Source organism: Protopterus annectens, chromosome 6.part1, assembly GCF_019279795.1.
Source record: "Protopterus annectens isolate FY-2018-M chromosome 6.part1, PAN1.0, whole genome shotgun sequence".
NCBI classification, from domain to species: domain Eukaryota; kingdom Metazoa; phylum Chordata; order Ceratodontiformes; family Protopteridae; genus Protopterus; species Protopterus annectens.
This window is the reverse complement of record NC_056738.1, coordinates 265500180-265514090: the sequence shown is the minus strand read 5'-3', so window position 1 is coordinate 265514090 and position 13911 is coordinate 265500180. Positions and strand designations below refer to the sequence as shown.

At 37.6% G+C, this 13911-nt stretch overlaps 1 protein-coding gene across 1 annotated transcript in view; it reads left to right on the top strand.

Annotated features, from left to right (window-relative positions):
* The window catches only part of LOC122805277 (putative methyltransferase DDB_G0268948), a 171733-nt gene that overhangs the window by 151221 nt on the left and 6601 nt on the right, over positions 1-13911 (top strand). Inside the window, exon 5 of the mRNA XM_044075365.1 lies at positions 12031-12168. Coding sequence (XP_043931300.1) covers positions 12031-12168 — 138 coding nt within the window. The remainder of the gene's footprint in view (positions 1-12030; positions 12169-13911) is intronic.

The window sequence follows — 13911 nt, the reverse complement described above, 5'->3', positions numbered from 1 at the left end:
TGGGTAGGCATTAACAGTCCTTAAATTCATATTGAATGGGGTTGAGGATATGGAAGTCATTTCTGCTGCTAATTAGTTGAATGATAATGTGTTCTACAACTTTACAGGTAATGCAAGTGAAACTGATAGGCCTAAAGTTATCAGGGCCTGTTGTGGGGCCAGTGCTGTATAGGTGAACAACTCTGACTGTTCTCCAAGTTTCAGGTACACAAACTGAGTAAAGACTCAGATTAAATATATTTAGGAGAGATCAGACTATGTAGTGTTCAGTACTTGCAGGCAGACAACCTGGAATGTTGTTGGGACCCATAAACTATAGTTTATTGTGTTATAAAGAGCAGAAGCCACCTGATCAAGAGTGATAACAGGTGGGACTTCCAAGATGGCTGCACACTGATCAACAGCTTAATTTCACCTCTCCCAGTGTGACAAAAGAAACTGAGAGATATGGGTTAGTAATTCTGCCATTTTAGTAAAATTCAGTTATTGGCTACTGGAAAGAAATTAGCATGTGAATTTCATATGAAACAAAAAGATTTCTGGATGGATATTCAGCAGAATATCAAGAACAAAGGAAAGGAGGAGTATTTATACTAATTGCTAGAGGAGCTCCAATAGTGATAGAAGAGGGGAAACAACAATAATGGTAAATTGTTGTAGTAAAGAGCTACTGATAAGGGAGAAAGATTATGCTGGCATGTATTTATATTCCACCTAAAACTGCTATTATTGAGCTTAAGAAAATTTTGGGAGAAATAATTAGCTTTCTGTAGGAAATATTACCTACATGTTGGGACTAGAACTTGATTTGCAACAGTGAGGATGTATCTTCGGGTCTAGAAAGAAAAATATAACAAAACAGTGTAGATTTCTAAAGAAACTTATGAAAATATTTGGTATGGAAGAAGTGAATTCGGTAGCAGAAACTTGGAGATAATTTACATACTATTTCCTAAGGTCCATTAACTGAGCTAGACTAGACAGAAATCCTAATGTCCATTTAATTGAAAACTTCAACACACTTCATATAACTATTTCAGATCACGAGCCAATAAAACTAAGATAAAAATGGAGGGTAATGAAGTAAAAATGAGATACTGGCATTTTCCTGCTAACCTGTTAAAAAGAGAGAAATTGAAAGAATTATTAGTAGAAATTATTCAAGAGTTATTAGGGAAAGATGAAATTTCTTCAGAAGTTATAACTAGTGAGTAGAATAAAATGAAAGTAGAGTTTAAAAATAGACTAGAAATAAAAGAAAAGGAAATATATCATAAAGAATTAACAGGAATTATTTAGAGAGGGCTGACAAATGTTAACGTATTGCAGAAATCTCACAGAATAAGAAGAGGTCCAACTGTAGAGTGCTAAAGAGAAAATAAGCGAGTATCTGGATCACATGTATGAGTTTAAAAAGACTGCTGTTAAGCAACTGTTTTTTGATAATAATTCCAATGCAGAAAAACTTTTAGCACACTGACTTAGGCAACAGAAAGTCAAAAGATTTGTTTTCAAACTTAGGGAGCCTAAAATAAGAAAAATAACCAGAAATGCTATAGAGGTATTAGAGATAGTTTGGAAAATTAATGAAAATTTATATAAAGCAGAGAAATGTGAAAATCAAGAAAGAGTACAAATTGAAATATTTATGGAATGCTTAAGTATACCAAGGTTAGAGGTAGATGAGGCTCAACAACTAACAGTTAAGATAGGGAAACATAAGATAAAAATGGTGACATATAATAATCTGTATTCTAGTGAAAGTTTGGAAGCTGGCAACAAAGAAAGTGATAAAGATCTGGAAAGTTTTGTTTAACAATGTTTTAAAAAAAGGGGAAGCACCAACATCCTGGAAGAAATCTGTGGTGGCTGTAATACCTAAATACAGTAAAGACCCATACCTAGATTCATATAGGCCCATTTAAATTTTATATCATGATTATAGTGTGTTTATATTTGTAATAACTAAAAGAATGACAAGTTTTGCCAAAAATCAATAGAGTTGGATCATTGTGGTTTTGTGGAGGGGTAACAAACATTTGACAGGATTAACAGAGCAATGATGATCCAGATGGAAGCAGAATATAAGAAATACCACTGTTGTTGGTGGGGCTTGATGTAGAGAAAACATTCATCAGAGTAAGCTGGGATTTTATGAGTAGAACAATGGAAGCAGTTGCATTCCCTTATATAATAATAAGGTTAATTATGAGGATATATGATGGATTGGAGGCAAGAATTAAAGTAGGAGGGTTCCTGTCTGATAAGTTGTATCTGAGTAGAGGACCCAGACAGGGAGTGGCCTCTTCTCCCTTTGCTGTCTGGTTTATATTTAGAAGCACTCGCAAAGAATGTAAGGGTCTCAGAAATTCAAGCATATAGTTGATATGGTTATCAAGAAAAGTTGGCTTTGTTGCAGATGATATTATTCTGTACCTGATAAAAACAGAAAAGGATATCTTAATGTTGTGAAACATTTTGAGACAATTTCAAGTCTTTCAGAATATAAAATGAATGAAGATAAAACAAAGGATATAACTGCAAATTCTGTACACACATCGGTTCGTCAGTTCTCCTATTTATGAAGACATAATAAAATGAAGTAATAAGGGGTTTGGATTAAAAAAGTTTCTGTTATGGTAGCTAATGAAGATACTGGGAAGAGACTAAACAAAAGATAATTAAAAAACTGAGAAACTAGAAGCTCTTGTTTATGGATATAGACAGAAAAATGCAAGCAATGAAAATGTTTTAGCCTCTTTAGTTTTATATACAGGTCAGACATATTTTTATCAACCAGAGAAGTTGTGGACAATAATTAAGACCTGCCATAATTTAGGTGTGAGGGGGAGATGCAAGACTAAGTGGGATAAGTTGATCCTTCCAATAGAACAAGATGGTGTAGGATTACCTGGTTTGAAGGGATATTTTAGAGCCAAACTGGTAAGGCTGATATACATAACACAAGCAGAAAGCCATAATTCCAAGTGGAGAGGGATGATTATGAAATGAGGGAAATTCAAGAAATAATAAGAGAGTGAGATTTTGGATGCATATCCTGAAGGAGAATAATAACAGCTATAGATAATATTATATTCATAAAGTAGCAGAAATTATTCTATGAACTAAGCCAACATGAGAATGGAGAAAGGAGATTCTACTTATAGGAATGACTGAAATTAGGGATACAGCAAATAGGCAAGAGGGGTTGGGATTTACTGGAGAAAGCTGCAAAGGAACTAAGGTATTGGGAGCAAATAACTAGAAAGGGAAAGGTAATAGAATGGAAAGAGGCCAGGAAGATATTTTGACTGCAGACTGGAATCTGGCCTTCCGATCAGGGATTGCTGTCAGAGTATAGGCACAGAGAAAGGTATAGGGGAATCCTAAGTGAAAGACCTGCTCTTGTAGAATTTGTAGTTGAATCTACAACAGATGCTGTTAAAAATGGGATAATTAGTAGGGCATATAAAATATTGCATGATAACTATAGGAGGTTAGAAAAGATTGGGAAGACAAATTGGCTAAACAATTTATAAGCGAAGAAAGGGGAGACATACAGTATATATGGCTCACAAGTATGGAACAATGTCTAGAAGATGTAGGATTTTTGATTGCAAATGTTTGCTTAGGTTTTTTGTACCCCAAGCAGAAGCCAAAGATTTTTTCTCCAGGTAAATGGCAAATGTTGGAGGTATGATAAGGAAGAAGGAGGTAGCTGGGAACATATGTTTTGGGAGTGTAGTGAGTTGTATGAGGAAGTCGGGTGTGGCAGAGAATGTGTAGGAATGGTACAGGATATGTATGAGGGCAGTGTGACAGTGGGGAGGTCTGCGGTAGGAGTGGCGGATGCGTTTAAGGTGGAGGTGGGATTACATCAAGGATCAGCTCTGAGCCCTTTCTTATTTGCAATGGTGATGGACAGGTTGAGAGACAATATCAGATAGGAGTCCGTGTGGACTATGATGTTTGCAGATGATATTGTGCTCTGTAGTGGGAGTAGGGAACAGGTTGAGGAGACCCTGTAGAAGTGAAGTTATGCTCTAGAGAGGAGAGGAATGACGTCAGCAGGACTACGACAGAATATATGTGTGTGAATGATTGGGTGTACAGAGGAATGGTGAGGATGCAGGGAGTAGAAATGGTGAATTTGGATGAGTTTAAATACTTGGGATCAACAGTTCAGAGTAATAGTGAGTGTGGAAGAGAGGTGAAGAAGAGAGTGCAGGCACGGTGGAGTGGGTAGAGAAGAGTCTCAGGAGTGATTTGTGAGAGAGAGGTACCAATAAAAGTGAAAGGGAAGGTCTACAAGATGGTAGTGAAACAAGCTATGTCTAAAACCAACCTCATCTATATCCCTACCTCTTCTCTGTCTTTTCCTAGCCTACCTTCATCTTCTAACCAGTCCTTCAAACTTTAATCACTCTCCCTTCTTTCATATAACTTCACCATACCCAACATATGTTAAACACTCTCCAACCATTATATCCCCCCATCTCTACTTTTTCAATAACAGCCTCCTATTCTGTTACAAACTCATTCCTATGTACAGCAACACTACCATATCACAAAACTCAACTCTCAAACAGGGCACTAAGAATTCCAAAATCCTCTTTTCCCATAACCACCAACTAATTACCAACCTTCTCTCAGGTGACATTCACCCTAACCCCAGCCCCTCCCTCTCTTCAATCAAACTCACCCCCCCCCATCCAGCAAGTCCCTCCTGTATTGAATGCTCGGAGCTTATGTAATAAAATTCCCAACTTCCATGCCTGGCTGCACCATAACCAGTCAGATATCCTATCTGTCACTGAAACTTGGTTAAAGCCCCACATAAAAGATCCTGAGATCACTCCCCCCAACTACAATATCATTAGAAAAGATAGGATTCTTAAAAAGGGTGGTGGGGTAGCTCTTCTCTACTCCTCCTCCCTTGCAGTTACCCCCTTCACCAAACCTATACCCCAATTCTCCAGTGCCAAACTAACTCTGGCCCTCCTTCAGATAAATACAAGCAAAAGCATATGTATAGCCACACTTTACATTCTCCCTGGAGACAATATCCCCATTCTTGAGGATATTCTGTCCTGGTTCTCCTCTAACATTACCAATGAGACCATAATCCTTGGTGACGTCAATATTAATATATGAACCAATATTCAATCTCCTACTTCCCCACACAACATAAACCTATTCAACTTCTCACAACTAATTAACTCTACTACCAGGCCCCCCAAGCATTACTCCTCTGGTACTACTCTTGAATGGATTCTTGTTACTCATCCCCATTATATCTCTGACAGTGATATCCTTCCTGACACTCTTTAGTAATCATCTCCCCTCTTTCGCTCACCACCTTCCCTCCTCCTTACAACTCTCCCACACCTACATCTCCTCCCGCTCTCTCAAAAACATTAATCCTGAGACCTTCTCTAACTCTCTAAAACACACAAACTGGAGCCCCCTAAAAACCCTCTCCCTAGACAATGCTGTGGCCTACTTCAATACTACATTCATAGACTGGTAAATATCCTTGCTCCCTCTAGAACCAAAAGAATTAAAAGTAAAACTGTCCCATGGTTAACCAAAGAAACTATAACTATCATGCATCTCCGTGACAAAGCATGGAAACATTACCAGAAAAATAAAACCCCTACCACCCTGAATGAATATAAAGTATTTCGCAACAAAGCAAAAAAACTTATTGTATCCAACAGTAAAGCCTACTTCTCCACATTTCAAAGCAACCACAAGACCAAACCCAAAAAATTCTGGAATGGAGTCACCACCCTCCTCAATCATGGCAAAAAAGCCAACCCTTGCTCTGACCCAAATGCCTCTGACCTGTCCTTAGCCACCCAAATTAACTACTTCTTTATTGATTCCATAGCCAAACTAATTACCTCCTTCTCAAACAAAGCTTCAATTCCACCTTCACCTATCCCTTAATCCCCAGACGCTACCACCTCTCAACCCCTCTCCTTTACTATCAAACCCATTCCTATCTCCACCATAAAAAAAACTCCTTCAGAAACTGAAACCATGCTCAAATGCCCCTAATGACCTTTTGTCCTACTTCCTCAAAATAGCTGCTGATGCCATCGCCTTTCCCATCTCCATTCTAATAAACCGGTCTATCCAAGAAAGCTATGCACCCCTACTCTGAAAAAAGGCCTTTATCATACCTCTTCATAAAGGGGGCAACAACAATAACATTCCCAGTTTTCAACCAATCACCATCTTAGCCTCTATCTCAAAAGTTCTTGAAAAATGTATCCACCTTCAACTCTTACCCTACTTCATAGACCACCACCTGCTTACCCCCACACAACATGAATTCAGACCTGGCCACAGTACTACTACCGCTCTCCTCTCCTTCCTCTAAACTGTCAATAAAGCCCGGGACTCTGGCTACCTAGTGTCTACCCTGCTCCTGGACTTATCCAGGGCCTTTGATACTATCTCCCATAACCTTCTCCTATCCAAGCTCGTCAAGCTAAACCTATCCCACTCTTCTATTAATTGTTTTTCTAGTTACCTCTCCCATCGACAACAAGCTGTCAAATGGAAAAAAGCCACCTCCTCCTTCCTTAATACTCCCACTGCCATACCACAAGGTTCTATATTGGGTCCCCCACTGTTCAACATTTTTGTAAATAACTTCCACCAGGATATTGCCAGTGCTAAACTTATTCAATATGCAGATGACTCTGTGATCATTTGTACTGCCACTTCCACATCCACTCTCCTAAAGCTAACTCAGGATGCTTTCTCTTATACCGAATGCTGGATGTTAGATAACCACCTATCATTCAACGCATCAAAAACTAAAATCTTGTTATTCTCCTCCTCAAAAAAAATACCACTATAGACAAGAACTCAGTCTCTATTACTATCCAAAACAATACCTCTCTCAAGGTAGCATCCCATGCAAAGCTTCTAGGAGTCCTCATTGATGAACAGTTAAAATTCAATACCCACCTACTAATATAAAGAAAACCCACCAGAAACTTGGCATGGTCTATCAACACAACCACTACATCTCTCCCAATATTAACCTTGTACTCGCTACCACCTACCTCATTCTTTCTCTTCTATATGGTACCCCACTTCTTACTAACCTACAATCTTCTCTAAAGACTAAACTATCCTCCTGCTACAACAAAATTTCTAAGTTCGTTACTGGCCACAAATCCTTTTCTCACCACTGTGATGCCCTACACAAACTAAATTGGCTGGAACTACTCACCCATCTTACATACATTCAACTTACTCATACCCATAAACTCATTTTCAATCCCTCTCTCTGCCCCTCCCTTGCCTCCTCCTTCAAAATGCATCTACCCAACAGACATCTGAGATCCAATAACCAGAATTTGTTTGAACTGCACAAACCTGCTCAATCGCCTGGCAAACACCTACTATCCTTATCCCTTGCACGCCTCTGGAATTCCCTGCCACCTCTCATTCGTACTACCCATAACCTCCCTACCTTTAAGACCCTGCTCCAGTCCCATCGCAAAGGCCTCTGGGAATGTTCCTGCTCTCATCCCATTAGTTCTCCCTTGTCCTGTCTTTCATTATGCTGAGCTCAACTGATGCTACCACCTTTTTTCCTTATCTTACTCCTACTCTTATACTTCTTTTTTTTCCTTACTGTCCCACCTTTCCTTCATTCAGCATTTATCATCCCTCATCCCCCATGATTCTTTTAAATCTTCTAAGATTTCCTGTAAAACTCTATGCCAACTCTTTAATATGCCCAATGTGCAACAAACCAAAGAGTGTTATGTACCACTCTAACAGTAATATGCACCAATGTTTTTTTGGATTTTGTATATATGTTTGTGTGTGAGCATTTTTTTAATTCTTTTTAACTGTATTTTTCACTTCAAATGTGAATTTTTATGCATTGCGTGAATGTATTGTCTTTATCTTATATTGTTGCCATGGAGGTTTTCTCCCCGAGACTCCACTGAAAACAGGCTCTCCTTGACCCAATGGACTATCCTGGTAAACAAACTGTAAAATAAATAAAATAAAATAAAATAAATAAATAAATATGGGTTGGAGACAATGGCTCTGACAAAAAGACAGGAGTCAGAGCTGGAGGTGTCAGAGTTAAAGATATTAAGATTTGCACTGGGAGTGACAAGGATGGACAGGATTAGAAATAACTATATTAGAGGGTCAGCTCAGGTTGGACAGTTTGGAGACAAAGCAAGAGAGGCGAGATTGCGTTGGTTTGGACATGTGCTGAGAAGGGATGCTGAGTATATTGGGAAAAAGATGCTAAGGATGAAGCTACCAGGTAACAGGAAAAGACGAAGGCCTAAGATAAGGTTTATGGATGTGGTGAGAGAGGACATGCAGGTGGTTGGTGTGACAGAGCAAGATGCAGAGGACAGGAAGTAATGGAAACACATGATCCGCTGTGGCAACCCCTAATTGGAGTGGCTGAAAGAAAAGGAAGAAGAATGAGATGGAATACTAAAAATCCCCTACAGAGTACTGTCAGAAATAATGGATGAGCAAATGGATGTGACTAAGGAAATTATTCTTTTGAGTTGGAACATAAGATCTGAATTGCCTAGACATAGTAAGACCTTGTTAAGTTTAATTATGACTGCTGTCAAAAAAAATAAAATTATTAGAAAATGGAAATCAAAGTATAAACCAGTTGTATTGAATATCATAACAGAGATAAAAGAAGTGGAAGTGGGATCTTTAGAAAACTGTAGGAACAAATTGGGAAGAATACATGACAAATAATGATCTGGAGGAGGACTGAGGTTTAAGGGAAGGCAGGAAGTGAGCAATTTATGTAATTTTGGACCAATGATAGTTATACAAAAGAATATATGTGACATATAATATATGTAACCAGGAACATGTTAATATGGCGTGTTTTCTTTTATATGAATGTATGTTTAGCTATGTCTTAATTGATAATAAAGGTATTAAAAAAAAGAGTGATAACAGGTGGTACACTCAAGGGAAAATTGTGGGGGAGGTGGGGGTGTGAGGGGTGTAAAGCTGGAGCTGAACTGTATCAGTAGGATATTAGCTATACCTGTTTAGAAAGAAATTAAGCAAAATAAAAAAATACATAAATCAAATGCATAGTATATAAAACTTTAGCATTCATGTGCACAGTAAAAGCAAGGAAACAGAACAGTCCACAACACATGTTTTAACTCCAAAATATGCAAGAGACTGAAAAGAGACACACCACCACCACCAGGATAAAAATCATCCACAAGCAGGGTGACAACAGCAGCATTGACAAAGTGACCCTATTCATTACAAACATGTACTTTTAATGTACTTTTAATTTAACATTTGCAGAAGCATCAGCTGGTTTATGCAATAATTCATTATATTTGCAATATTCTTAAACTCCACTAACATATCTTGTATTTAAATTTTTTGCATGCAAACATTCAGTATAGTTCTTAAACCTGCCATATGTCTCTCACTTCCCAAAATTGCCCTTAACACCTGAGACTTCACCAAAATGTTACTTCAGAGTATCAGTCCCAAAGAATAACAGCTTGAAAAAATGGAATACTACCAGCCAGCAATAAAATTGACAGATGGAAAATGGTAGGTCAAGTTACTACATTTTTACATTGAGCAATGGCACTCACATACAACATAGCGATGTAGTTGGAGTTCATGGGGAAAAAATAAAGCATTAAGTACAATGAGTACTAATTAGTCCCTCAATGCACTTCCCTCAAATCAGTCAAATTTCTGTATTTTGGATATGGAAGTTAAAACCATTATCTGCCAAACTTCAGTACATTCTACACTGATATCATCCAGGCTAAGTTTTTACATTTGCACTGCAGTCTTAAATATTCATAACTACACCAAAGCTACAATTTTGTACCATTTTAACTTTGGAAAAAAAATTACCAAATTAAATGTTAGTGATATTGGTAACACATATAAAAATCTGTAGTGTCAAAACAAGAACTTTTCAATAAATATGAAAAGTAGTGACAGGTATGTTTAAATTCCACAGGATTCAAGAATTACTACTGAAGCAGGTCTTTCTCCTCACCTCTGGTGTTTAAAGACAAAAACTGCAAATACAACTGTCTGTTTTGCAATGCACTGTACTTTGCTCTTTGCAGCAACTGCAGGATAGCCATTAAAATGGCTTATACAGAGATGAAACAATTGTAGCTGCCTAAATGGACTTTTTTCTAAGCCAATATAAACCTACAATTTCTCACCAAAATGCCATTCATAGCATGCCCACAGCAGCAACAATCAAGCTGTTATAAAACATTAATAATCAGTAGTACATCTGCTGGAGGGAGGTGTAGGCTACCCACCATCATTCAAGCCATTTGTCATGCATTCAAAGCTAAAAAGTAAAACACATCTCTGTCAATGACAAAGTCAGAAACTTTTCAGACATCCAAAACCTGTGTGTGTGTGTGTGTGTGTGTGTGTGTTTGCATATGGAACACCCGGGGCACAGAACTATACCACAAATTATGCATACACTGCCTGTCAAATAATAATGTTGTTTCAACAGCTACAATATATATTAACAAAGGTCTGCAGCACAGATGGCAGCAAGAGAAAATTTGGCTCATTTGTGATCACCACATACAAGTGTGGTCACAATTAAGCAAAATCTTCCAAAGAAAAACATCATTCTGGAATAAAAAAAAATCACAGAAAAAATATTTTTGTAGCGGGCAAGCCCACCCTGCACTCCTGCATCTCTGCTACTTATATAAACCACTATAATGGACAAAGGGAAAATCCCTGGTATACTAGGAATGTATCCCTCTGAGGAAAAAGCAGATGGTTGCATATAAATTATTTCATAAATGATGACTGCCATCACTAGTGTTTCAAAAGGAAGTCTGGTTCCATGAAAACACAGTACCTTTGTCTGAATTGAAAGTAAACCCAATCTGGTCTAAAAAACAAGGTCCAGGAGTCAACTTACCACCAGAGCAGCAGCTGTGTAACTCACAGGACCTTGAGTCTTGCAACTGGTGCTCAAATGCATTATTTATAGAAGAGACAGCAAAATGCATACTGAGAAATGTAGTCTGCTCCAGTAACGAGACCTGCAACTGCTGCAGTTGTGGCTGGAAGTAAGACAGCACTTAATAAAATGCTTTGCACTTTCTGGTGTCTCAGCTTCAACAGCTTGACTGACAGATAATTAGCAGCTACTGAAAAAGACTTGGGGGAGGCTACATAAAGGCCACAGGTTGTCTATCCTTGCTCTAAAGAAAAAATGGGGAAATACGTAATACAAATCAATGAATATCATTTCAAAATTAAAAAAATAATAATAGAAGTGTAAAAAAGTAGAATTAAAAATGCTGGTTAAAGTTTTTGACAATTATTTTAACTCCATCACTTGCAAAGAAAATGTCAGGTCTTCTCATGTGGTGACAGTTTGCTGTATGTTGCAGCCATCTAAAGGCTGCACTGAGAAGGAGTGAGTAGAAAATGCATAAATAGACCTCCCCAACCTTCATCTGTATGCACTCCAAAGTCCTTGGAAATGGTCCACTTACAAAAAAAAAAAAAAGGAACTGATATCGGATTTTACTTCTTTCTTTAGCTCTGAATGGTGTATATTTTTTCTTTTTATTATTTAGTGGGCTGCAGAGATATACTTATCTAGCACATCTTGAACATCAGACTAAGGCAAATAATAGAGGACAAAGCTCATGGGCACTCAGCAAATATTATACTAGTCACATATAATACTGATAGCATAAGAGAATATGTGATAATATGCATTTTCTGAGGAGCAATAAGTCTGTAACTGTAACAGCTGACAATTCAATGACACCAGTATATATTGCTTTGCTGTAAATGCAAATATTTTATGAGACAGCAGAAGCTTCACTTAAAAAAACATATTTTTCTGAAAATCAGAGTAATTTGATTAAGACAGGTTTTATTTATTTTTTTTATTTAAGAATAGATTGCATTAAACTGGATTTGTCATAAATGCTAATATCTGTTCCTTCTTTTAAGGCTGGACAATATACATGTGTCATATACTGTGACTGTTTCAGAGCTGATCGGACTGCTTTCATCAGTTTCCATGTACCAGACATTCCTGAGAAAGGATGCTTCATCAGCCAAGGACCTGCTTCAAAGAACTGAACAGAGGTACTGTTTTGTATTAATGCTCGCGCGCGTGTGTGTGTGTGTGTGTGTGTGTGTGTGTGTGTGTGTGTGTGTGTGTGTGTGTGTGTGTGTGTGTATGTGTGGGTCTGTGTGTGTCTGTGTCTGTGTCTGTGTATGTATGTTGGCTTAATGATAATCCTGTATGCACTAGACAATGCATACAGGATTACTATTAAGCCAACATACATGTGTAAGCATTCGCTTGTCACAGTTCTTTGAATGATGGAGTAAAGGCACTGAAGTCTCAAAGCAAACATTCATTATCAGTGTCTGTTATTCAGCAGGAACCAGTGACAAGACTGCAATAGCTAAAATCAAGAGAGGACATAACCTGGCCTTTTAATGTTTCTGACTGACACACACACACACACACACACACACACACACACACACACACACACACACACACACACACACACACACACACACACACACACACACATAGTCTCTTTCTTATACTATACAGCCAAGCTACACACTTGCATTTTTCAAGTGTCTTTTTTAGCCAATTACAAAGAAATTATGCACTTCCCTTTCTAGGCACAAGTGGATATTTAAGCACTTTATCATCAGTAACTTAATAACTTCAAATGAAGGGCAGAAATAAATGTATTTCATCATATCTATGTTTTTGTGTTTTCTGACAGTGGACCAACTTGTCATTTTATTATTTTTTTTCTTGTAAAAGTGAACAGTTAGTCTAGTAACCCCCCCCCCCCACACACACACACACACACCGATATTTCTGCTGGCATACCTGAGCAATAGGTTTGTCCAAGGGGCCTTGGATTTAGCTCCATGCACTATTAATCACTGGTCATTAATTTCCAGTCATTAATTAACTTTCACTCATGAATTAGTTGGCTTAAGTGGACTAGACCCCTCTCTCTGAATGCTAGGATGTTATTATTGCAACAAACATCTTATATCATAAGGATATATATATATATATATAAAAAAAGGAAGCATCTGAGGAAGTGCGAAAATATAAACAACAAAACCTTGAGATTTTTGAAAAGTATAAAAAAGAAATATGGACATGGGAAACAAAGAGAGATTTGATGTGGTGCAATATTTATGCAAAGTCAAAAGCTAAGTTAATCAATACAAAAAAATGCATCCCTCAAAGATATTCAAAGAGAAATGTAGGCAATCCAGATATGAAAAATTTCACAATAAAAAAATAATATCACAAAAAAGGGATGTAGAAAAGAAGATTAGTAAAGTAGAAATTAGAAAAATAGAAGTTGAAGTTATGGAGTGCTGCGAAGTGAAGGATTTGGTGTAGAAGGTCTAACACAGGTTACATCACAGCATGATGGAGTGAGTCCCCAAGTAAAGAGAAACAGGAAGACCAGGAGACGTCTGAAGAAGAAATATGGGCATGCGAAAGAAAAAGAGATTTAATATGGTGTAATAATTATGCAAAGGAAAAAGCAAAACTAACCAATACAAAAAGAGCAGCCCCAAAGATATTTGAAGAGAAATACAGGCAAAGGAATCCAGACATGGAAAACTTCACAATACAAAAAATAAGAAGACAAAGAGGAAAAGTAGAAAAGAAGATTAGTAATGGAGAAGTTAAAGAAATAGGAACTGAGGGTATGGAGTACCTGCAAAGTAAAGGATTCTGTGTAGAAAATCCAACTTAGAAAGCAACACAGCAGGATAGAGCAATGGACATCCAAATTAAGGAGAAACCAGTCGATGGGAAGCAACTGATCA